General features: G+C 37.1%; 1 protein-coding gene across 1 annotated transcript in view; it reads left to right on the plus strand.

Annotated features, from left to right (window-relative positions):
* LOC126162186 (sodium/potassium-transporting ATPase subunit beta-2) overlaps nucleotides 1-25038 on the plus strand; it is a 160498-nt gene that overhangs the window by 131868 nt on the left and 3592 nt on the right. Inside the window, exons 3-6 of the mRNA XM_049918512.1 lie at nucleotides 2146-2265; nucleotides 7132-7313; nucleotides 8868-8975; nucleotides 21792-21960. Of these exons, the coding sequence (XP_049774469.1) occupies nucleotides 2146-2265; nucleotides 7132-7313; nucleotides 8868-8975; nucleotides 21792-21960 (579 nt within the window). The remainder of the gene's footprint in view (nucleotides 1-2145; nucleotides 2266-7131; nucleotides 7314-8867; nucleotides 8976-21791; nucleotides 21961-25038) is intronic.

A 25038-nucleotide genomic window follows, 5' to 3' on the forward strand; every position in this document is an offset into this window, starting at 1 on the left:
CTGACTTACTTCAAAGTTCTTGGATGATTCACTTCACATTTCTACATTAAGATGAAACACTGAAGAAAATTAATGAAAAATTTAATACCTAACAAACAAAATATGCTGTTCAGTACTAAGCAATTGCAATTTTCCAAGTGGCTTGCACTTGCTATGAGTTTCAATAAGGCAAAGGACCTAACACTTTCCATGGCAAATATTAAACATCCCAGAAACACCGCGCACTGCAGCTAATATAAAATGGAAAAGAATTTCAGAAAGTAGTGGAGAAAATACTGGTTTATGTGAGGGTGATGCATGAAAAACAGAACTTATGCTAGTAGTAGGTGGAAAAAAATGCTGAAATTAATGTTGAACAGAGAAAACTAGAAGGAGTCTAGAGCACAGATATGTAGGAAATCCAGAGAGAATGAATAGAATTATGGAAATGAAATAAATACATGACTAGCAATGTCAAAGTTGAGATTTACAAAGAATAGGAAGGAATTTGCGGCAGTGTTGATTTCAAACTAGTAAACCAACATAGAAAATATTTTATATAAAGTGTTATCAAAAGGAAAGTTGCTACTCACCATGTACAGGAGATGCTGAATAGCAGATAGGTACAACAAAACGACTGTCACACATATGGCTTTTGGCCAGTAAGGCCTTCATCAAAAATAGACCCCCCCCCCCCCCACACACACACACACACACAGACAGACGAAACTCACACACATGACCACAGTGTCAGGCAACGGGAACCACACTGAGTGTGGTTTCAGTTGCTTGAGACTGCAGTCATTGTGTGTCAGTTGAAATTGAGTGTGTGTGTGTGTGTGTGTGTGTGTGTGTGTGTGTGTGTGTGTGTGTGCGCACCTATATGTGCATGTGTGTGTGACTGTCTCTATTTTTGATGAAACTGGTCAAAACTTTATGTGTGACAGTCTTTTTGTCGTATCTATTTGCGACTCAGCATCTCTGCTATACAGTGAGTAACAACTTTCCTTTTCATGATTTTGTTACATTCCATCCTGGATTTTCCATTGTCTGATTATATAGAGTGTTCTATTACATTGTGTATGGTGCAGAAATGTGAGAAGAGGGAAAAAACTGGAAGCTTTGGAAATGAGAATATGGTGTAGATAGAAAACAAACAATTGGTGAAAAAAATGCCAAAAAGAGTGACAGTACAATCAGTAATGAAAAACAAGAGCTAAAAACTGGACCTGGGATATTTTAAAATGATTGGCTTTACAAAAGATGTATTGAAGTACATGTGCTGGGAAAAAAAGTAGCTACTAGGTAATTAGAAGGAAGGTTGCAAGTACAGTAGAAAGAAAAAGGAAGCAATGGATCACAAGAAATGGCTACAGCAAGAACTTGCTCATAGAGCAGAAGACTAATGAACAAATTAACACCACATTTAATGCTTACATTTCTTGCAGTAACAGATAAAGGACTTTTTGAAGACTCATACTTCACTTTCAAATTCTGTTAATACATTTCACTTACTTTCCAAGCTTCACAGAAGTTCTCCTGCATACTTCAGTCAACTAAGGTCCTTGAAATAAATATTTTCACAGATAAATAGTTCAGATACAGACTAGGGTAATGTTTCCAGAAGGTACATTTCATTCTGAAGAAGAGTGTACATTGTTTCAAAACTTCTGACAGACTAAAACTTTTAACTTGTTAGGAAATATTGAAACACCACACCCCTTGCTTTAGAGAGAATGATCCATTCTGTATACTTGACACAAGTTTCTATATCATTTTTCTTAAGTAAGATATGAACTAGTAATATGCCTAACCATTCAAATGCACAAATGTAACTTCTCCAATTGGTCACTGTAATTAAAATAGAGAAAAGAGTGGAGACCTCTAATAATGTAACTAAACAATTTTCCACTTGGGAAAACAAAATTTATTTTTGTCAGAGAATTTTTTATCCATTTGGTAACTGCAATGCCTGCTTACTGATCTAACTTTAAATTATGGAAAAAACACAGAAGATAGGTACCTGTAACAGCTTGTTGATTTAATGAGAAACTGGACAATGTGTTTGGAATTTCATAATAAATATGAAGCAAAGAGTTCAATGGCCTTCAGTGTCTTCAGTGTCTGTGTAAACAACTTCTCATAAGTTGTACATTTTGATTTCAGGTCTGGGTTTCCGTCCAATGCCTCCAGAGTCAAACGTCGAGAGTACTCTCATCTGGTACAAGGGATCAGATGAGAATAACTATAAATATTGGGTAGAAGAGCTTGACAAATTTTTAGAGCGTAAGTACACTACAAGTCTACTGAGACTATGTTATTAAAAGAACATCAGATGACATACACATTGAATGAGTTGTCTGAAATTTCTGCTAACATGAGGTAAATGAATACAATGCTCACTGGAATACAAATATAACTGAGGTCTTAAACTCAAAGATAATATCAATTTAAACTGCTGGATATTAACTGATGACCTTATCTTCTTCCAACATTATTCAGAAACATCAAGGAAAAGTTAAATCACTACAGGAAACAGCACATAAAATCACCCTCAGAATATCCTTTCACAAATATAAATTATTTTAACTGACACACCACACATAAACAAAATAACAGTAGAAGAACAGGAGATCAAAATCATAGAGAAATTTATTTATGTGAAATCAGGACATATAATGTCAATGAAGAATATGACACAGCATAAAAAGTAAACTGTCAAACTCACAATATATAATAAAGAATACATACAACAAAAAAGACTTGTCAACAGCCATGAAATTTAAATACTACAAAAAAGCTACACAACCAAAATTTAAATACATAAGTGAAACTATTTTCAAAACAGCTATCATTGTAGAAATAGAGAGAATACTTGAGACTTGAAGAAGAATAATTATAACATGCATAAACAAAAAATACCAAGAAAATGGAGAATAGTTGTACGAAAGTCTACAAGATAATGGTACTGGTAGTGAGCACAATAATGAAAAAAATACTTTTTGTTCTTTACATGTGTAATTAGGACAACAGAAAACAGAATCATGAGGAGAACAATGGAGAAACTGTGGGACAGTAAGAAGTGCCAACAGGTGTGTTTACTACTGAATTGTCAGTTTAATTACTCATCTTTACAAAATACTGACTCAATTATTTATAGAAGAATGGAAAAATTGGTAGAAGCTGGCTTAGGAAACAGCAGTTTGGGATGCAGATAAATTTAGGAACATGCAAAGCTGCACTTTATGTCTTCTCCTAGAAGATAGGTTGAAGAAAGGCAAACCTGTGTTTATATGATTTGTGGATTAGTTATCGTCCATGTTTCACTTCCATACATGGCAACACTCCATACAAATACTTTCAGAAATGACTTCCTGACACTTAAATCTATACTTGATGTTAACAAATTTCTCTTCTTTAGAAACGCTTTCCTTGCCACTGCCAGTCTACATTTTATATCCTCTCTACCATCATCAGTTATTTTGCTCCCCAAATAGCAAAACTCCTTTACTACTTTAAGTGTCTCATTTCCTAATCTAATTCCCTCAGCATCACCTGACTTGATTCGAATACATTCCATTATCCTCATTTTGCTTTTGTTGATGTTCATCTTACATCCTCCTTTCAAGGCACTGTCCATTCCATTCAACTGCTCTTCCAAGTCCTTTGCTGTCTCTGACAGAATTACAATGTCATCGGCAAACCTCAATGTTTTTATTTCTTCTCCATGAACTTTAATACCTACTCCGAATTTTTCTTTTGTTTCCTTTACTGCTTGCTCAATATACAGATTGAATAACATCGGGGACAGGCTACAACCCTGTCTCACTCCCTTCCCAACCGCTGCTTCCCTTTCATGCCCCTCGACTCTTATAACTGCCATCTGGTTTCTGTACAAATTGTAAATATTCTTTCGTTCCCTGTATTTTACCCCTGCCACCTTTAGAATTTGAAAGAGAGTATTCCAGTCAACATTGTCAAAAGCTTTTTTCTAAGTCTACAAATGCTAGAAATGTAGGTTTGCCTTTCCTTAATCTATTTTCTAAGACAAGTCATAGGGTCAGTATTGCCTCACATGTTCCAACATTTCTGCAGAATCCAAACTGATCTTCCCCGAGGTCGGCTTCTATCAGTTTTTCCATTCATCTGTAAAGAATTCGCGTTAGTATTTTGCAGCTGTGACTTATTAAACTGATAGTTTGGTAATTTTCATATCTGTCAGCACCTGCTTTCTTTGGGATTGGAATTATTATATTCTTCTTGAAGTCTGATGGTATTTCACCTGTCTCAGACATCTTGCTCACCAGATGGTAGAGTTTTGTCAGGACTGGCCCTCCCAAGGCCGTCAGTAGTTCCAATGGAATGTTGTCTACTCCCGGGGCCTTGTTTCGACTCAGGTCTTTCAGTGCTCTGTCAAACTCTTCACGCAGTATCATATCTCCCATTTCATCTTCATTTACATTCTCTTCCATTTCCATAATGTTGTCCTCAAGTACATTGCCCTTGTATAGGCCCTCTATATACTCCTTCCAACTTTCTGCTTTCCCTTCTTTGCTTAGAACTGGGTTTCCATCTGAGCTCTTGATATTCATACAAGTGTCTCTCTTTTCTCCAAAGGTCTCTTTAATTTTCCTGTAGGCAGTATCTGTCTTACCCCTAGTGAGATAAGCCTCTACATCCTTACATTTGTCCTCTAGCCATCCCTGCTTAGCCATTTTGCACTTCCTGTCGATCTCATTTTTGAGATGTTTGTATTCCCTTTTGCCTGCTTCATTTACTGCATTTTTATATTTTCTCCTTTCATCAATTAAATTCAATAGTTCTTCTGTTACCCAAGGATTTCTACTAGCCCTCGTCTTTTTACCTACTTGATCCTCTGCTGCCTTCACTACTTCATCCCTCAGAGCTACCCATTTTTCTTCTACTGTATTTCTTTCCCCCATTCCTGTCAATTGTTCCCTTATGCTCTCCCTGAAACTCTGTACAACCTCTGGTTTAGTCAGTTTATCCAGGTCCCATCTCCTTAAATTCCCACCTTTTTGCAGTTTCTTCAGTTTTAATCTACAGTTCATAACCAATAGATTGTGGTCAGAGTCCACATCTGCCCCTGGAAATGTCTTACAATTTAAAATCTGGTTCCTAAATCTCTGTCTTACCATTATATAATCTATCTGATACCTTCTAGTATCTCCAGGCTTCTTCCATGTATACAACCTTCTTTCATGATTCCTGAACCAAGTGTTAGCTATGATTAAGTTATGCTCTGCGCAAAATTCTACCAGACGGCTTCCTCTTTCATTTCTCTCCCCCAATCCATATTCACCCACTATATTTCCTTCTCTCCCTTTTCCTACTCTCGAATTCCAGTCACCCATGACTATTAAATTATTGTCTCCCTTCACTACCTGAATAATTTCTTTTATCTCATCATACATTTCATCAATTTCTTCATCATCTGCAGAGCTAGTTGGCATATAAACTTGTACTACTGTAGTAGGCATGGGCTTCGTGTCTATCTTGGTCACAATAATGCGTTCACTATGCTGTTGGTAGTAGCTTACCCACACTCCTATTTTTTTAATTCATTATTAAACCTACTCCTGCGTTACCCCTATTTGATTTTGTATTTATAACCCTGTATTCACCTGACCAGAAGTCTTGTTCCTCCTGCCACCAAACTTCACTAATTCCCACTATATCTAACTTTAACCTATCCATTTCCCTTTTTAAATTTTCTAACCTACCTGCCCGATTAAGGGATCTGACATTCCACGCTCCAATCCGTAGAATGCCAGTTTTCTTTCTCTTGATAACGACGTCCTCTTGAGTAGTCCCCGCCCAGAGATCTGAATGGGGGACTATTTTACCTCTGGAATATTTTACCCAAGAGGATGCCTTCATCATTTAACAATACAGTAATGCTGCATGCCCTCAGGAAAAATTACAGCCGTAGCTTCCCCTTGCTTTCAGCCGTTCGCAGTACCAGCACAGCAAGGCTGTTTTGGTTAGTGTTTCAAGGCCAGATCAGTCAGTCATCCAGACTGTTGCCCCTGCAACTACTGAAAAGGCTGCTGCCCCTCTTCAGGAATACATGTTTGTCTGGCCTCTCAACAGATACCCCTCCGTTGTGGTTGCACCTACGGTATGGCCATCTTTATCAGCTAGGCACGCAAGCCTCCCCACCAACGGCAAGGTCCATGGTTCATGTTCATGTTTTCTAAATTTTCTACAAAATCATTGTCCTCACCAGTATCTTTATGTTGTCTTACAACTTTCAAAATTGTAGACAGAGCTTTCTGGTGCCATATCAGAAGTCTTTTCATGATCTTCTGCCATGTTTTTCTCACTGCTTCAAATGCCTTTTTCTAATAATGTGGCATCTTCTTCTCCTAAAAGAAGGTTATCTTCATCACTGTCATTTGCATAGAGTACTTTAAGAATTTCCTCATCCTTTAGAAAGTCCTGCCTTTTTCTGTAAGATATGTGAAAGTAAATATTTTGAAGTACTGTTTTATACTCTGAAAACATGTGGTCACTCAAATAAATATTAAATTCAATGAGGACATTTACTTATTAATTTGCACTGTATTCTAATTGAAAGGAAATAGAAATATGTACTCATAACATTTCAAACCACAGAAGTACTGGTACATAAAAATGTATTTGCCCCTCATAAAATAATTAGCTCTATTATCTATGAACTTCAAGTGAAGTGATACAGAAATATCTAAATATATTAAGATACTTATGTTGTCACTATTCTTTCCCATTCCAACAAATTATTCTTAAAAAATCAGCAAGATATTAAAAACAAAAGTGACACAAAGCAAGAAATATTCACAATATTATTCCCTCTCAAAAGAACATTTACATTCATAGTTGAAGCACAAGAAAAATAGGAACAATGAAACCAAGCTTCCTCAAGAACACGTAATTTTTAAAAATAAAATCTGAGATATCTGTCATTCATGAATAGTTTTAGAAAGGGACAATATGCCCCATGTACTTGAAACAGTTAAGAAGTATCAGAAATATCCCAGTAATGCAATAAATTGCAACAGAAAATTTACTCATAGCCAGATACAACTGTAAAACAGTACTGTTTCCAAAGAACATAATCTTTTACACTTGCATGTTACTGATTTATTGCAGCATACAGAAAGCCTGGCCAATCAGCAAGTATAGGACAGAACATTCAGACATGCTCCTATGACAATGAGCCAGCTGATGGGAAAGTCTGTGAAGTTGATGTAAATGATTTTGCTCCTTGCACTGAGGCAAACAACTATAACTACCCCAAATCTGCTCCATGTATATTCCTTAAGCTGAATAAGGTATGTATCCTTCTAATTAATTGTGGAAAAAATCCAAGAAACCCTGTTTATAAAATACTGTTGATAACATAAAATGAGAAATATTAATAGAAAATGAACTCATAGATCTTTAAGGTTTGCATTTATGTTCTCTGCTCAATGGTCATTAGGGTGGCATGCATGAAGAATAGCCTCAAATAAATTACAAGAGACTGATTAATTGAATTTAGTTGCTAGACTATTTTATGATATATTGGGTCCTCAGAAAATTATGAAGTATGATTTAGGAAATATTGTATTGCAATAAATCATGAAAGATTAATGCAGATACCAATTTATTAAAAATAAATTTATAAATCTGTTAAAAATGAAATACAATTACAATCAGTCAAAAAAGATCATGATAAATACACTAGGAATATTTCACTAAACTGATCATATTTGCTGTATTGTGCTGGTTTGTGTGAATACTTAATACCACAAATAGTTGATGATATCTCCAAACAAAGTATCTCTTCTCTATTGTGACCCAACACAGTATATGTATCTCTGTTTAGTTCAGTAAAAAATCTTAGATACTGTATAAACTGAGCAGAACATTAATAGGATGTAGGGAAGAAAAGGGTTCTGCAAATGCTATTCTGGCTCCATTAAGGTAAAAAAATCTGCAAACAAAATGACTAAACTGAAAAAATGCTGAAAATGTAAAAGAATTTGTCCTTGTGAAACTGAATGCAAAACATAATTTTTTTGTGGGGAAACATTACTGCCTGTAGACGAATATGTTACAGATAAATATAAGTTGTTGAAGTCATAATCACTACAGAAATTCTCCACCAATGTAAGTAAATCAGCCCCAAATCAATCTGAAAGGGAGCCAGATTCCAAGAGTACTAGTATCAATATTTGACTTATGACTGCCGATTGCTATGCTGAATAATTAAATGTTTGGCTTATGAGCAAAGACACAAACCAAATATTTGTGTTACATATGAGTAGCATGTTATGGAGTGTCCATGAGGAATGTGGAGCAGGAAATAATATTGATCATAAGGTATGCATCAAAGTAATTAATCAATTATGAGGAAAATGTGTAATTTATGTGATGATAACTTAGTTTGTGGAAATATTTTAGAAATAATAAAATCAGAGTACTTACAAAACCTAGAAGTGTATCACTTTATCCACAATCTTTAAGTGAAATACTGATTCTTACACAGTGTATTCAAAGTTTGATGTATTGCTGTTTACAAGAGACAAAATTAATACCACTAAAAATTATATGTGCTACATGATTAATGTATCATAGTTCTGTCAACTGTTAACTGAAAATTCTATTTCTAATTGTATCGTCTTCTGAATAATTTCTTCTTAATACTAGAGAACAGCAATCTCTAAATAGTGGGTAAGATTTGTGTAATGTTACTGGGTTTTAATAAATGGTTTATCCAACAAGACTTACAGATATAAATATTTCTAGAGTGTATTTGAGCAGTAGGACAGATGAGTATGAAATATTCTGTAAACTAATCATGATTTTTCATGTTGTAATAAGCAAAGTTTATCTTCTTACAGATATTTAACTGGATGCCTGTGTTTTACAATGACACTGACCTACCTGAAAAGATGCCTCAAGATCTAAAGGTTCATATTCGCGAGGAGAAATTGCGGAATCCAAGAACGGTATGTCAATGGATGTTTAATAAATTTAACTACTTAGATGCAAAAAATGCAGAAAAAGGTTAGTTTTATTGGTGTTATCTTGATAATCTGACACCTTATCTGACCCCTGCTGAAATTGTCTATAAGGTGGTGGACTATCGTTGAGTTGTTGTTGTCCCTTGCGTATACAAAATAGTGCTGCTGCATGAATAAAAGCATTATGATCGATGTATTTGTTATTTATCTGTACTGAAGCATCCAGAGAGTAGGATGTTACAGAGAGTGCTGTATCAATGTCAAGTTTAGAGGTGGAGGAGGCCAACCATTGATTGTCCAAAAGCTGTGGGTATGCTGACTCCAAGGGTAGATTTCTGTCTGACACCTGAAAGTGTTATTAAAACAGTATAACAGTTTTAAACACCTGTTGTCCACAGAATACAACAGATGTTCAGGCAGGGTAGGCAATAGTGTACCACCTTGTAACACACTTGTCAGCACTTGACATGCAGTCAGTGGCACATCAGCTCAGCAGCAGCAACATCTTGAAGCTGGTCGCCTCACCTGCATTTGCACTTAGCTGCATCTGCACCAAGTGAGGCTGCACACAGCTTCCATGAGATGATGAATAGGGCACCCATGACCCCATTGAGACAGTGCTAAGAAGGTGTCCACCATCTCTGCTCAGAATATGTGAAGATGTGCAGAGGAGTGCCATGGTCTCCCATCAGGAAAGAGAGAGACTTGATCATTGAAATCTGTCACAGATACAGAGACGAGCAGAAAAAGCAGTGACTCACCTACACAATGACAGATGATGATCTAGATCAGGTCCTGTTGGTTAGACCTCCAGAAGGCTTGCCACATGCTGATGGACACAGCTCCCCATTAGTCTAGACTCTATAGCTGGCACTACAGCTGACAATCACCAAAACTACACAGACAGGACTTGCTGCTCCATAGAAGACTGAAGGCAGCTGCTCGACTGACATAGGCCTCTCTCTTGATGGGAAAGCTGCAAACTGAATAGAACTCCACCAGAACATAAGTAGTATTTATAAAGGATGAGCTCATGTGCTCTGTGGTGGGGTGGAAATGACATCATTTGCTTACTTTTTCCTGTTTGATCAGCCCTCTTGGCCATTATAAAATTTCGTAACTTTACTTTTTGGGTCTTCTATCTGCCATGACAGTAAACTGAATAGTTAGTCTTGTGTTCTTCTCAAGCTTTCTTGAGACACTCTGCACAGTCATCATTATCACAGTATCCCTCCATCAGCCCACCCGGTTAGCCATGTGGTCTAACACAGTGCTTTCCGGGCAAGAAGGCATGCTGGTCCTCAGCACGAATCCATCTGGCAGATTACTGTTGAGGTCCGGTAGTCTTTGGATGGTTTTTAAGACAATTTTCCATCTGCCTCAGAAAATGCGGGCTGGTTCCCCTTATTCCGCCCGCGTTACACTATGTCAGTGATTGCTGCGCAAACACTTTCTCCACGTAAGCGTACACCATAATTACTCTACCATGCAAAAATTGGGGTTATACTTCTCTGGTGTGAGACATTCCCGGGGGATTTGGTGGAGGGGAGGGGGGGGGGATGGACTACCACTGAGGGCTATGGCAGGGACGAAGCCTCTTCTTCATTTCTAGGTCCCACGTTCCATACAATACAATATTATCCCTCTCTCACTATGATGTTACTTTGATACAAGCACTATGATGTTACTTTGCTCAAGCACTCAGCCCATTCATAATGTCACAATAAATCCTGTGTTTCCTGCTCACCGCTGGTGAATAATTCTCACTGACATTCCACCTGGCTATTGAGCTGTGGTGCTCTGCTTCTTGCAGAGCCAGGGAAGAACTTTGAAATTTTTCTGGCTCCACCAAGTATATTACTCTACAGTGGAACATGCCCCCAGTCTTGAAGAAATTTGCCTCAGATTTCTCTGAGGTAACTCTGAAACAGTCCTGACATAGATGCACAGAACAAAATTTATACAACATTCCCAATTCCTCACAATCAATCTGCTTGAAACCACAAAGCAGCTGAATTAGGTTCTTAATTCCAAAATCTTATTTACTTAAATTCAGTGCAGGGAACTCATATTCTTACTTTTTATACACTAATACAATCATTTTTCACATACCGGTCATAACCATTCTATAATCCACAATCTTGTTTACTCTTCCTCACTTAACAAGTAATTGAGTACTGTAATGATTTCTTAACTATCCTTACTTCTATTTATAAATCATTCTACTGATATTTGATACACAGGTGGTACATAAGGGGGTAAATTTTTTCACTCATGATATATGTATGTCACTTAAAGCATAACCAAAACCAGTACAGCATTAGAATCTGTGACACTTAAGGTCAACAAAGTCTGGTATTGGTATTGCTTCTCACGATACTGTTGTATACATTGAAACATCTGCTCCACAATGATTTGTCTGTATTGTAATGATATGAAATTGTCTATGGAATTTAGGTGGTTTGGTTTTAAGGTCTGACTTAGGTATGTTAGGTTCTGGGCTGGAGACACATCTAGTGGTTTCTCCTGGCAGTACAACATAGGTTGTGTCAGATTTATGACAGTCATTCCAGTGATAATAGCTAATAGCATACCCACTATGACATGGTTCATACTGTTGATTAACATTCCACTATCATGTAGCTCAATCCTTGTCATACCTCTTGGCTTCCCTTCATTGTATCAATTTACAATCACCACTTCTGGACAAAACACTGAGTAAAACCAGTCAATGCCCATTTTTAGAAAATAAGGGGTTTGGCAACAATGCTTACCTCTGACATTCAGCTGATTCTGGCTTACCCTAAAACAGTTGTATTTCACCCTAGCCTGAACCATCCTAGTTGGGCAGACCATAAAACACTCTCTTTGGTAACCTTGTAGCTCCTCTGTTGATATTATCAAATATTTAAACAAAATGAATCATACTGCTTGCTTACAATAAAATGCATTGTCCATTCAAAATAGTGGTTAACACACATGCTCAGAACATCATCTGCACTCACTCTCCTTCCTCTTTCAAAAAGTGTGTGTATACCAGTCACTATGCTGGTCACATAACAACAATAGCCTACATCCTGTCCTTAAAAGAGCAGTGTCTGGAAAGTAAGTACCATTTCATTATACTGCCATCACAACACTACTGTTTCAGTTCCACACATTAATCTCTCTGGTTCATTGTCTTTCCACTGATGCCATTACAGCTGGATTGTATTGTTTTTACATTTGTCGGTGATCATTCATGATGCCTAATGTGATATCTGAGCAATCTGCAATACAGTTTTTGAATGCAAAGAATGTTAAGCCACCTGAAATTTGTCATCAGCCTGTAGAAATTTATGGTGAAAATTTAATGACTGATGGAAAGGTTAGAAAGTGGATTGGAGAATTCAGTGATGGATGAACCAATGTTACGCATGGAGTGGGTGACCTTCTGTTGTCAATTATGGTTTGGTTGAGAAAGGTAATGAGAAAACTCGTGAAACATAACAGTTCACAATAAGAGTTCTTTGCGATGATTTTCCATAAATTTCAGAAACTGTTTTGCATGAGATTATCAAAAATCAATTAAATTTTTACAAATTATGTTCGCATTGGGTTCCAAAAATGCTTACGGATATCCACAAAATTAAGCATCTTGGTAGAGCTTAAACGTTTATTACCTGATGCAGCGGAGAGGGAAATGAAGTCTGAAATTCTTAAACGGAATTGTGGCCAATGATGAAACCTGGGTTTTTAATGTCACTTCAGAATCAAAACAACAGTTGATGGAGTGGAGGCACTCATGATCCCCCCAAAAAACAAAAATTCAAAACAATTTTCTGGGCACAAAAATGCATGTACTCTGTGTTTTGGGATGGATGGATATTCTGCTTGCTGCATTGCTTCTCAGAGGTGAAACTATCAGTGCAGTATGATACTATGAAACACTGAGAAAACTTCAGCAAGCAATTCAAAATGAAAGATGTGGAATGCTCAGTCAAGGCTTGTGTCGCTTCATTATAATGCATGGTCCCACTCTGCAGTGCTACTGAAAACCATATTCAGCAGTTCGTTTGGAAGCAGCCTACTGACTACCACTTGTTCTTGAACCTGAGGCATGATTTTGGAGGAAAGCACTTTGACAGTGATGACAGAGTACAAAATGGTGTTAAGCAGTGGCTGTCTTCTCTGGGGTCCCCTATGGAAACGGCATAGAATAGTTGGTTTCCGTCTATGAGGAATGTCTGAACAATGGTGGCAGCTATGTAGAAAAATAGATTAAGAAGTGCTCTTTCTCATAAAAATAAATTTTGGTTTGAAAAAAATGCTTTTATGAGTTTTTTCTCAATTGTACTTACTTTCCAGGCATGCCTCATAACTTAAAATGCTAGAAACAACAACAACAAAAAAAAGTTCCCCAAAACACAAAATGCCATAATAACAAAATATACATGTATTACATCCTGAAAATTTTAAAACAGTGACACATAAAATAAACTATTTCCCATATAATTGACAAAACTTTTCATGAACCCATGTCATTCAGTTATTCTATGAAATGGTCTAAATTCATACAGCACTTGTGTTCCTTTATTATTGACTTCCAGTCTTTTTCCATTTTTCTTGGGTTCAACATCCTGCACCAGGAATGGCACTGGTACTTGTGCTAAAGTGTCTACACAATAGAGATTTTCATTAGCTGTTGCAACTTGAAGTTGACAGGAGATGTCATCGCTATGACCTGTTCAGGAATTTCTTTGTCTTGCCCTTTGGTGTGTAAGTGTTCATCAATAAAACCCACTGTCCATCTCTATATTTAGGTAACTTACTGACACAATGTTTTGTCTGTTCTTGTTGCTTGGGCATTTTTGTACTTGCTTGCCAAGTTTCTTAACTGAGTCATTTTTTTTTTTTTTTTTTTTTTTCACAGTTTAGGCTTCATTAATTCAAAAGATGTGCATTCTTCTTACTGTATCTTACCTCATAGGGTGAAAGCCCAATATTATTGTCTATTTTAGATTTATATGAGGGCATGACAAATGAAAAGTAGACATCCCAATCATTATGATTTACATTTACATAATAACTAAACATTTTTCAAACTGTGCAATGAACACATTCGATTCTTCCATTTCATTGAGGATGGTGAGAGCATGTCCTTAGCATATGAATTTATAGTAAATGGCACAGCTATATCATCAGAAAAAGCATAAAATTAGTGTCCTGATCTGTGATTATTTTGTTGGGAGTACTGAATTTTAAAATCCAATTGTTCATCACATCCTCAGCCACCGTATTAGCCTTTTGATTTAGGACTGCAATTATTGCTACATGAAGTGAATGGGATGTATCATAGTCAGTATCTAATGGTTATCAGCTGGTCTTCAGCTGATGGTCAGAATATTGGAACCTACCATTTTAAATGGTTGGGACACTTCCAGCGACCTTTGTAGTGGAACCAAGGCCAGTTAGAGATCATTTTTCCACACAAGTGAATTGACATTTAGCACTACCCCCTCCATTTTTTCTTTAGACTTCTACCTATGTTAGTTTTCACTACTAATTGTGAACTGCTTGCTCTTGGGTACCCTGGTGCCCTACTCAACTTAGCACCCAAAGTGGCCATTATTAATTGTGATACGTACTGTACACAAATTTTACAGTTGTGTCACTCTGCTGCCCATCATAGGTTTGTGTCCCAAGTGGTGGCTTGTGCTGCTTGGGCCTTAAATTGGCCATGTGTGGAACTAATTGATGAGTAGGAACTGCATGCTGTGTGCATGGTATAAAGTTTCTAACATTTTGTTCCATGTCTTGTTTCTATGTTCTCCACTAAAATTTTTTGGCTGCCCATTGATCAGTTGCTCAATCAGCATGCTCAAAGACTTGATAGAACATGGTTATGTGCTTACCTCAGTACTTTGTCTTCAAAAGTTGCAGCATCACCACTCATGGTCCGCACTTCGTCATTCTGCATGGCAAGCCTTCTTATACTACAAACTGTGGCTGTGCTCAAAATACTTGTCACCATCAACAGCCTATGTGTTCTGCCATTCCAGTAAGCTTCTACCAAGTGCTGGAGTATACTTGAGCATTTCAACTTAAGCCATCACCATTGTCATATTTTTTGCCTGGTTTATGCACTATCTATTCATATTCACTTAATTTCAGAGCCCAATGTGCCAATCCTTTTAACAGGTCTTTTAATCCCAGTAGTACTGTAGATGACCCAACACCTCTTTTTCCATAGTAGAATAATTTCATTCTGCTTTATTTAATTGTCTTGATCCATATGCCAACAGGTGTTCCTTACCATTCACACATTGGTTAAAGATACACTTGATTGCTAAACTGCTTGCATTACAATAAAAAATAAACTCTTTTTCCAAAGTTTGGAAAAACCCATATGGTAATTGATGTTAAAGCCTCATTTAAATTATCAAATGCTGTTTGCTTGTCAGTAGGCCATTGAAACTTTGCTCCTTTCTTTAACAGCTCAGCAATTTTGGCAAAACCTCTAAAAAGATTTCAGTTATAATTACAAAGATCAAGTTATGATTAAAGCTCTTTTGTTGTCTGTGGTGGCAAAAAGTCATATGTTGCAGAAATTAAACATGTATCAGTTTTAACACCTTCTTGGCTAATGATATGCCCCAGATAATTCACTGCCATCACAGCAAAGTGACATTTATCCACATTCAGTGTCAGGCATGCTCCACATAATCTCTTGAACACCTCCTGCATTCATTCTACATATCCCTCCAGATTTTTGAAAACACAATTATGTCATTGAGATAACCAATGCTCTATTTCAGTTTTAGTCCTCTAAGTACTCCATCAAATAGCCTGGCACATTATTGAGATAAAAATAGCTTTCTGTAATATTGGTTTTGACTCAATGGATCATAAATAGGGTCTTGGGCTGGTCTTCTGGAATTAGTTCCAACTAGTGATAATCACTTTTTAAATCCATTGTAGAAAAGCATTTGTCTTCACCTAAGTTGTCCAATGTCTCCATTACAATATGTATTGGCTATACATCACTGATAATTCTTGTGTTTAGGTACCTGTAGTCACAGTAAAACCTATATGCTATGGTACTATCTAGTGATTTCAGTCAGACAATTGCAATAGTTGTACCCCAAAGGCTACCACTATGTCAATAATGGCATGAGCCAATTACTGGTCAATAAATTCTTCCATTATCAGTCGCAGATATTTCTGGACTCTGTGCTGTTTCCTATATACTGGAACATTATTTCCAGTTGGCATATGTTACATGACTGGTTTAGTTTTAGTTGTTATCACTGGTAAAAGTCTACCAGGATGAAACAGCTCTGTATTAATCAATCACAATGTTCTTGCACCTGGTAGTGGCAGCACTTTGGTCAACTCATGTATTTACTTGTGTGCTTGATGCTGTTCAAAATGAGGTCTGCTGTTTTAATGGCCAGACAACTTGCACTTAAAGCTATTTGGAATTCCACGGTGTACACAACAGTTTAAAAAATTGACTTTTTTTATTTACTGTAATGTTATCAGGCATTTCCGATAATGGCCATGGGAGGCAAAGTGCAATAATACCATGGCAAGTTAGTAAATAATAGTAACAAAGCTTCCATCATTGCTGTATCTCTTTGTTCCAAATGTTGTAGATTTTTATGTGATGCAGATGCTTTGATTGTTTGCATGTGGCAAAGGTCACCACCATAACTATCCAGATTGTCTTCTTCTAGAATACCTAAGTTGGCAACCAGTAATCCCCTTGCCAGATTTACATTGCCCTTATGATTATCTGTGCACATCAGAACCATATAATCTGCATCTAATTCCTGTTTATTCACTACACTGTGAAGTACAAAACAGTGTGACTCGTCTAGCTTGTCATTGCATTCCAATGTCTCTACAACATGTAATACTTCATTTGGAAAGTTAGTACTCACAATCATATAGGCTACCTTCCTTGTACCTCTCAGTGCTTTATCATATGAATTGATCTTTAGTGCAAGAGTCTGCAAATTATTTGGTACCACCTTCAAAGGTAGTCAATGTTGTGATGATGTAGCGTTTGCAGCAGTCATGGCCAGAGGAAACAATGTCCCACTCAGTTTGACTGTATACTGTGAAAAGTAAAAATCTGCATGATGCGTATCCAGAAAGTTAAGTCCTAGGCTCACACAGTAATCCTCACCAATATGTGGCAACACTTCTGAATGCTCCTGTAATCCTTTTCCTCCAATGTTAAAAATGGGCAGCGTTGTTTAAAGAACACTTGTCTTGATGCTTCCTGTCTAGTTTGCTACTTCAACAAACATGTGCCCAGTGTACCACTTCCTCACATTTGTAACACTTTGCTTGGTGGCATTGCTTCTTGATGTGGCTCATACATCCATGCCTGTAACATTTTACATCTGGGGAAAATATGCTTTGGTCATTTCAGCCTTAGGTAGAAATGTCAGTTTCCTCAAGCTGTTTGGTAACTCTAGTAGCAGTGACTAAATCACCTTCCATTTTGACACTCTCAATATGCCACTTGAAAGTCACCACAAAAATGTATGTAATAACCTGTTTTCTACCTCCTGTAGAATAACTCTCTCTGTATTCACAAGCTGCATCAGTTCATAGGTTCACACATTAATTTTTGTAATCTTGTCTAAAAATGATTCTACTGATTCATTGTGCTTTTCTAACAGACCATTAATCTATTCCCTAAAAAGCCTCAACTTTTCTAGTAATGGTACCACTGCTAAAGTGTGTTAGCAGCAGTTCAGACATCAGCACTTTATTTAATCCTTCATAGTATGACATACATTCTTGCATTATCAACCAACCATAACAGAATCAAAGCAAGCATGTTTCATCCATGCAATAACCTAATCTAGTGGCAGTCTTCACTTCATTAATAAATACAGACACATCTATTGTCTTTCTTGAAAAAGGAGTCACTAGACTAGCTGTTACAGGCACTACAGCAGGAACAGGTACATTTAACAAGCTTTTTGCTTCTACTGACTTGCATTGTAATAGACTAGTTCCGGTTTGTAAAGTGTCTACCTCTTTCTGTACTGCAGCAATACTTTATGACAGGTCCAGCCAAATGCTGCACTGTGTGCAGACGTGCAGAAGTGCTGCACATGTGCACACGTGTGTGACAGCAAGTGACAGCGACATCTGTTATTAGACATGTGTCCTAAATGAATGGCGGCGGCTCCACTTCCCAGTTTATGTGGTACACGCAACAGCTTGTTTGTGAAAGATTTTTCTCAGTGATGAAAATTAATAAATCAAGGTTTCGATCAAGCAACTGCTTGCATTGTCAATGAACCATGCTTTTGCGCCCGATTTTATTTATATCATTTCTCATGACGAGTGATAAACGTGTTTGGATTTATTCCTTTCATAATTAAAAATTATTGTTTACTAATTGTGCATTATTGCCTCATTCTGCTCCATGTTACATTATTATCAGGAAAATTGGTCATTAAACCGATTGTTCCAATGTATACTTACATTTAGGAGTTTTTATTAGTGTGAGAAGGGCTACGTTCAGCTGAAGTCGATAAAACATAACATTCATCTAATTGTTGGTTACTATGGAGATTTCAGATGGAACTGATGAAAGATATAGCAATAATGGTATTGAAATAACAGGTGATCATCAAGAGGTCTGCGGTTATCATTCTGTTCAGAGGTCAGTGAGACAGAAATTATGTGGGTGTAACTGAGGGCACCGAGAATTAGTTATAGGAAACCTTGCATTAGTTTAATGTTATTTGAAATCATGAATAAGGTTAGTTGGAAGTCGCTAAGTGCTCTCTTTCTTAAATACTAGATCAAAAACATTACGCGTATTTACATGCCATCAGTCAAGCTGCCTTAATAAAAACCCACGAGTGTTAACTGTATTGCTTGTCTTACTGGGTTAAACTGTTAACATAAAAGTAGACGTCTCAATGAGCAGACTGTGACAGTAATGTTTAATATGTGAAATACCTTCCTATGGTTGGCTTGCATGCTGTGGAAACAGCACAAGAATGCGCCAGTACAGAGTATCCCAGCAAGTGGATAAAGCGACATCTATGCATAGAAACATGCACTTCATGAACGCTGATGGCTGCGGCATGCACGCTGTGACCCGGAAGTTGCACATGTGCAGGAGCACCGCATGCGTGTAGAACTTCTGGCCGGCCCTGCTTTATGACAATGATGATACTTGCCCTACCAGAAGCACAACTGCTTCATGCATTATCACCACAGATGTTCCTGGTAGTTTTTTAGCCTCCATCTGACAATTACACAAATTATGAGAGATTACTGCTGCAAGAATACAGACAGAGACATTGTAAAATGAGTCTTTGTGTCTTATTATGGCCCACTGAGATTAATTACACTGCTGTGTTTTATGGTCAACCCTTCTACAAGTATCATATGCAACTGGAACTACCTTTGTATATGGCAACTCATGACCAGACAAATTGGAATCTAACAGAACACAAGCACCATTCCCTGGAATTGCCCCTGAATTGTGACAGGTTAGTAGGCTCTCAAAGTTTTACAAAAGTTACTTTCAGGTTTGCAGGACTGTCCCACCAAGCAGTAATGGCCACAACATACAAAACAAAAGCCAATTGAAGACACCCTTACCTATCTATAGTGTTGTACTGCTAGGTGAGGCTGCAGTTGTGATGCTGTAGCCAGATACATCTCTGATGTCAGATGCCTTCTTACAGCAACAGTTCTGACACCAAATGTAGCATCCTGGTGGTAGGGGGGGTATGGTGAGCAGTGTGCTGAGGTCAGGCCAAAGCCAATGACTGGCCACTCACGAAATATGTGTACCACTAACTCAGAGGATAGATGCCTATCTGACACACAAAGGCATTATTAAAACAGTATTACAATATTAAACATCTATTGTCCACAAAATGCTACACTTGATGTTTCAACATCCAGGCAGCCAGCATGGGCAGAGATGGCTGTAGCAGATGACAATATGCTCCAAGACCCTGCTGGTTAGACCTACAGAAGGTCGGCCTGATAGTGACAGATAAAGCTTCCCAACAGTCTTGACTTAGTAATTGGTGCTGCAGCTTACAGCGACCAAGTGCTGCCAGACAGGACATGTCACTTGACCGATGATCAAAGGCAATTAGACAATCAGATGGTCAACTAATGTAGGCCCCCCCTCTTAATAGTATGGCTGCAAACTGAATAGAACTCCACCAGAATCAAAGTAGTATTTATACAGGACGAGCTAATGTACTCTGTTATGATAGGAACACAATGTCATCATTTGTCCTGGCTTTGTTTGGTCAGCTCTCTTGGTCACTTCAGGATTTCACAGCTTCAATACCTATTCTCCAATGTCAGTATACTAAATAGTTAATCTTGCATCCAGCTTAAGCTTGCTTGTGACACTGCTCAGTCACGATTATGACGATATCCCTCCATTGCCAAGATGTCAGTTTGCTACATTGTATACTTGAGCACTCAGCCCACAAACAGTGTTGCAATAGCTTATTTGTTTGTTGCTGCACCATAGGCAAAACTTTCTCACTGGCATTCCACCTCGCTATTGACCTGTGGTTTTCTGCCTCTTACATTACCAATGAAAAACTGTGAAGTATTTCTGGCTGCACAAAGTATACTATTTCACTGTTCAACAGTACCATATGATGCACTTCCCTTGTTATAGTTAAATACTTTACAGTTATAGTTTATGTCAACCTTACACAAAACAATTGTCTCAGTTTGGAGTCATTAATTCAGCAGTTGTAAATTGTTGTCTATTTATTCTTTCACATAAGATTTCAAACAGATTTTCAAAATGTCATGAGTAAATACCGGACACAAAATACAGAGCTATTTCCTTTCTCTGGTTCCGTCACACATTCCAAAGGGCTCCCCTATTGTTACCTCAAAACATGTCAACAAGAAAATGATGCTAGATGGAATGAGACTAAAACTGTACTGAAGAAACTGACACCAAACAGATATAAGATATGTAAGTGTTCTTGAACAATCCAGAACAATCTATTAATCAAAATACAGTTCACATAACTTTTTTTAGATTATTTGTGAGATTTATTTTGTGTAATATTTGCTGATGATATGTATCTATGTGAAAGTTTTTGGGAATAATATCAAATGACAAAGGTTATAAAATTTGTAAATATTAAATTTATAAACATCTTGCTATGTTGTAATTTCAATTAATTATCAATAGTAAAATAAATAAAAATGTAAATAGAAACATATGTTTTATCTACATTTAAAACTGAATGCTAAAAATAACCAAATTAATGTAGATTTGTTTTAAGAGTATTTGGTGTGATTATTTGCCAACTAGTTTTCAGAGTCCAAGATCAAAGTACAAAACTATATTGCCATTTAAATAAAATTGTTGCCAAAGAACCAGAAAAATTAATAAACATTCACAAAGATGTATTACATAATTTACATATGAAAAATGAAAACCAGTTTACATCTGGCCAGAATTTATGTGGTATCATGAAGTTTGTTTACTGATCAAAAGTCCAGTATGACTGGACTCATTATAATGAAGACCAGAATACTCTAACCCATATTCATACTTGCAGAACTAGTTTTTTGAGGGTGGATGTTATGTTGAAAATGAATAACCTCTTTTATCCACAACAATGAAAGTTATCTTAGCACTTAATTTCTTGATTTCTTGAAAGGTATCATCTAGACATTCTTACTTTTGAACCAGTTATCTGTACATGGTGCAATTTTGTGTTTATGTCTGAGATGAAACACAACTTAATACTGATTTCAAATACCGTTTTTTCCTGCCAGATCAACACAGTATGGGTAAGCTGTGAAGGTGAAAATCCAGCAGATGTTGAGAATATTGGCCCCATACAGTACATCCCACGCCGAGGATTTCCTGGATACTTCTTTCCATTCAAAAATTATGAGGGATACCTAAGCCCACTTGTTGCTGTTTTCTTCGAGAGGCCTGTCCGTAAGTACTTTAGCAGGGTTTGCAGCAAATTGTAAAATGAATTACAGGTGTATTGCAAATGCCTATTTTCTTACAGGTAAAAGTATCTTCACAAGTCATGGTAAATGGCTTAACACACACACACACACACACACACACACACACACACACACACACACACACACACACACACACAATTAAAATTAACCACCCCGAACTGAAAACACATAACTAGAAGTTAGAATTAGCTTACTTGTTTTGTGTCAAAAGAATTGCATATTCTGTTTAATATAAAAGAGAGAAAGATGTTATTATACTGCATACAGATTTTTTCTAACAGCTCCTCATCCACCTTCCTAAGAGATCTCCTCTGTGATGGGATGTATGGAACATAATTGGTAAATAAATGAATGAAATACATTGTTGAGATCATGTTTAGAGTAAGCCTCCTATATTAATTTTCTTTTATTTGTGTTTTTGAACCAAGTGATCAAAAATATCATTCATCTCTTGTAAATTGTTAGGAGATGGTTTGTGAATGCTGGCATGGTGTATAATAATATGCTGGTATGCCAAATGAATGAAGTGATCAGCAAGGAGAGGGTAAGGTGGAAACTAAGCCTGTCTGCTTGATTTGCAGAAAATTTTGTGTACAAGGCTGTACACAGCCTGATGCTAGGGAGGCCAGATCATCCACCCCCTTTCTCCAACCCCCCTCCCCCTCCCCCATGTACTCTAGAAGTAATATCCATGAAAGAAATTCATATCCTGTTCCAGACAGACAGAGAATTCAATTTCAGTTTTAAGAAAGCAACATATAATTATACTGACTAGTAGCAAGTGTAGCCACATTCATGAAAACTGGTTCATCATTTACCACAAAACTAGCATGAGTTTCATAAAATGAATTTTATTGTACACCCTTTATAACTGAATGTCCTTAGTGCAGAGGCTTGTGAGACTTTATTCATTGAATAATTCTGTTTCCTCCAACCCTTCCTTTTCTTTTATCAAATGATGGAATGTTTGGGTCTGAGAAGTACATTTTTTAAATATGTAGTGATAATACCTATGATCTGATAAACTAGATTTTTTTCTTAACTTTGTCTTTCTGCACCTTGTACAAGTCTTAGATGGCTTGTGTGTTATCTATTTGACGTAAAAGTAAAAAATCTACCTAACATTTCTATTAATTGAGATGGGGAATGTCTAAAAATTGTATGTAGATCTGGGTTATGCCTGGCTCACTTGTTTCCCAAAGCAAGTCTAAACACATTTTATCTTCCCTCAAAGATCACATATTTTCTAATATGACAAGAAACAGTATGTTTTACTGAAATGCTTCTAATATGACAAGAAACAGTATGTTTTACTGAAATGCTCTGATTCAGCAGTATCTCCTCCTCTTAATTTATTTAACAATAGATTAGGCAATATAAATATTTGCTTTCATTTATCCCAATGCTCTGAAAGTCTCATTAATTTACTGTTATTAATTCTGACAGTGTCATTTGCTAAGAGTACTAAGTTATACTTCATGAGGCACTTCCTTTTCTGCCACTTTCCTCTCTATGGCATTTGTTGTGAAAGAATAATGCCATCATCCTGTATAGAGCCATAAACCATTATATGAACTGCAAACTACAATATTTTAGTGCCCACCAAATCTAACACAAGCAAGAAAAAATAACTTGATAAAAGGCATCAAAGCCAGCAAGAAGAAGCAGATGCCTTGTTTGACGTGGCAAAAGAATAATTTGTTATAAATAAAATGAAAATGAATTAAGAAAAAACACAAAATTAATATGTAGCCTCGGCAACAAAGGATATCTAAACTGAGTAGGGGTTGTGAAACTTCTAGAGTTTATACTGGACAGTGACTCACTTCACAAGACCACACTGCACACAGGTGTGACAAATTGTCACCAGTCACGTACTTCCTGAGAAAACTGAAATAGGTGCTAACTGATCAGTATCTCCTAATAGTATATTATTCATTGTTTCACTGCCATATCAGCTATGGCCTGTTACTATAAACTCACTCTACAGGGTGAAAGAGTATTATTACTTTAAAAAAAAAAGCAATTAAGATCTTAACATAAAGTAGGAGACAGGAGCACTGCAGGCCATCATGCACAAAATTTGGAATAATGACTGTTGATAGACACTATGTATTTCTGTGCTGCCTTCATGTTAAGGAATATATAGATTCCTTAACACTTACAGCACGGTGCCCGTACGCCACATGAGCGCGGCCGCCCTGACGTTGGCAACAGCGCCCGTATACCATATGGGTGAGCCTTTATTTGGCTCCGTAAGTGCATTTAGCACGTCTCCGAAGCAGTTTCGTCAACTAATGTGGAGGTATTTCATTCATCTTCCGCAAGAGGCACGCACTTACCGGCTATCTCATTCTGGGAGCGGCTGTGAGCACTGCAAAGACGAAGTTACCTGCAGTTCATTCACAGGTGTTTACGAGTGTGAAAATATCGCACAGCGAGTTGACGGAGGCAGAGATCTTAGGTATTCTTTATGGAGGATCTGAAATTGACGATTCTGACAAAGAGGATTTGTACTCTCCAGACGAAAGTACAAGTGATGATTCAGGCATGTATATGTCTCAATTCATAAAGTGAAGAGTTCATTACCGCATTTGGTATTGTGAGTAATGTTTATTACTTCACTTGCATTTAGTACCTTTTAGTACCAATCTTAGCATTATTTTTTTTCTGTGCAGACAGTGGTACAGACCATCAGTCACCATCTGTGGTACCTGGTCGTGAGCACAAAGAGCGAGATTGGTCGGAACTAGACAATCAGCCAGCACTGCCGGATTTCCAGGAAGTAGTTGGTGTAGCATTGCATTTTTCAGATGCCACTCAGGAGCTTCGATATTTTAGTTATTTCTTTGATGATGACCTTATTCGCTGAAACGAATCTGTACACTGGTAACGTTATTACGACAATGAAATGCAAAGGTAGCCTGAAAATAAACTCAGTTTGGCATAACTGGTCTGCAGTAAAATTGCAAGAGACTTACTGGTCTCTCAGTATTATTTTGCATATGTGCATCGTCAAATTGCCAAAAATCAGTGATTA

The sequence above is a fragment of the Schistocerca cancellata genome, chromosome 2 (genome assembly GCF_023864275.1).
Source record: "Schistocerca cancellata isolate TAMUIC-IGC-003103 chromosome 2, iqSchCanc2.1, whole genome shotgun sequence".
NCBI lineage: Eukaryota > Metazoa > Arthropoda > Insecta > Orthoptera > Acrididae > Schistocerca > Schistocerca cancellata.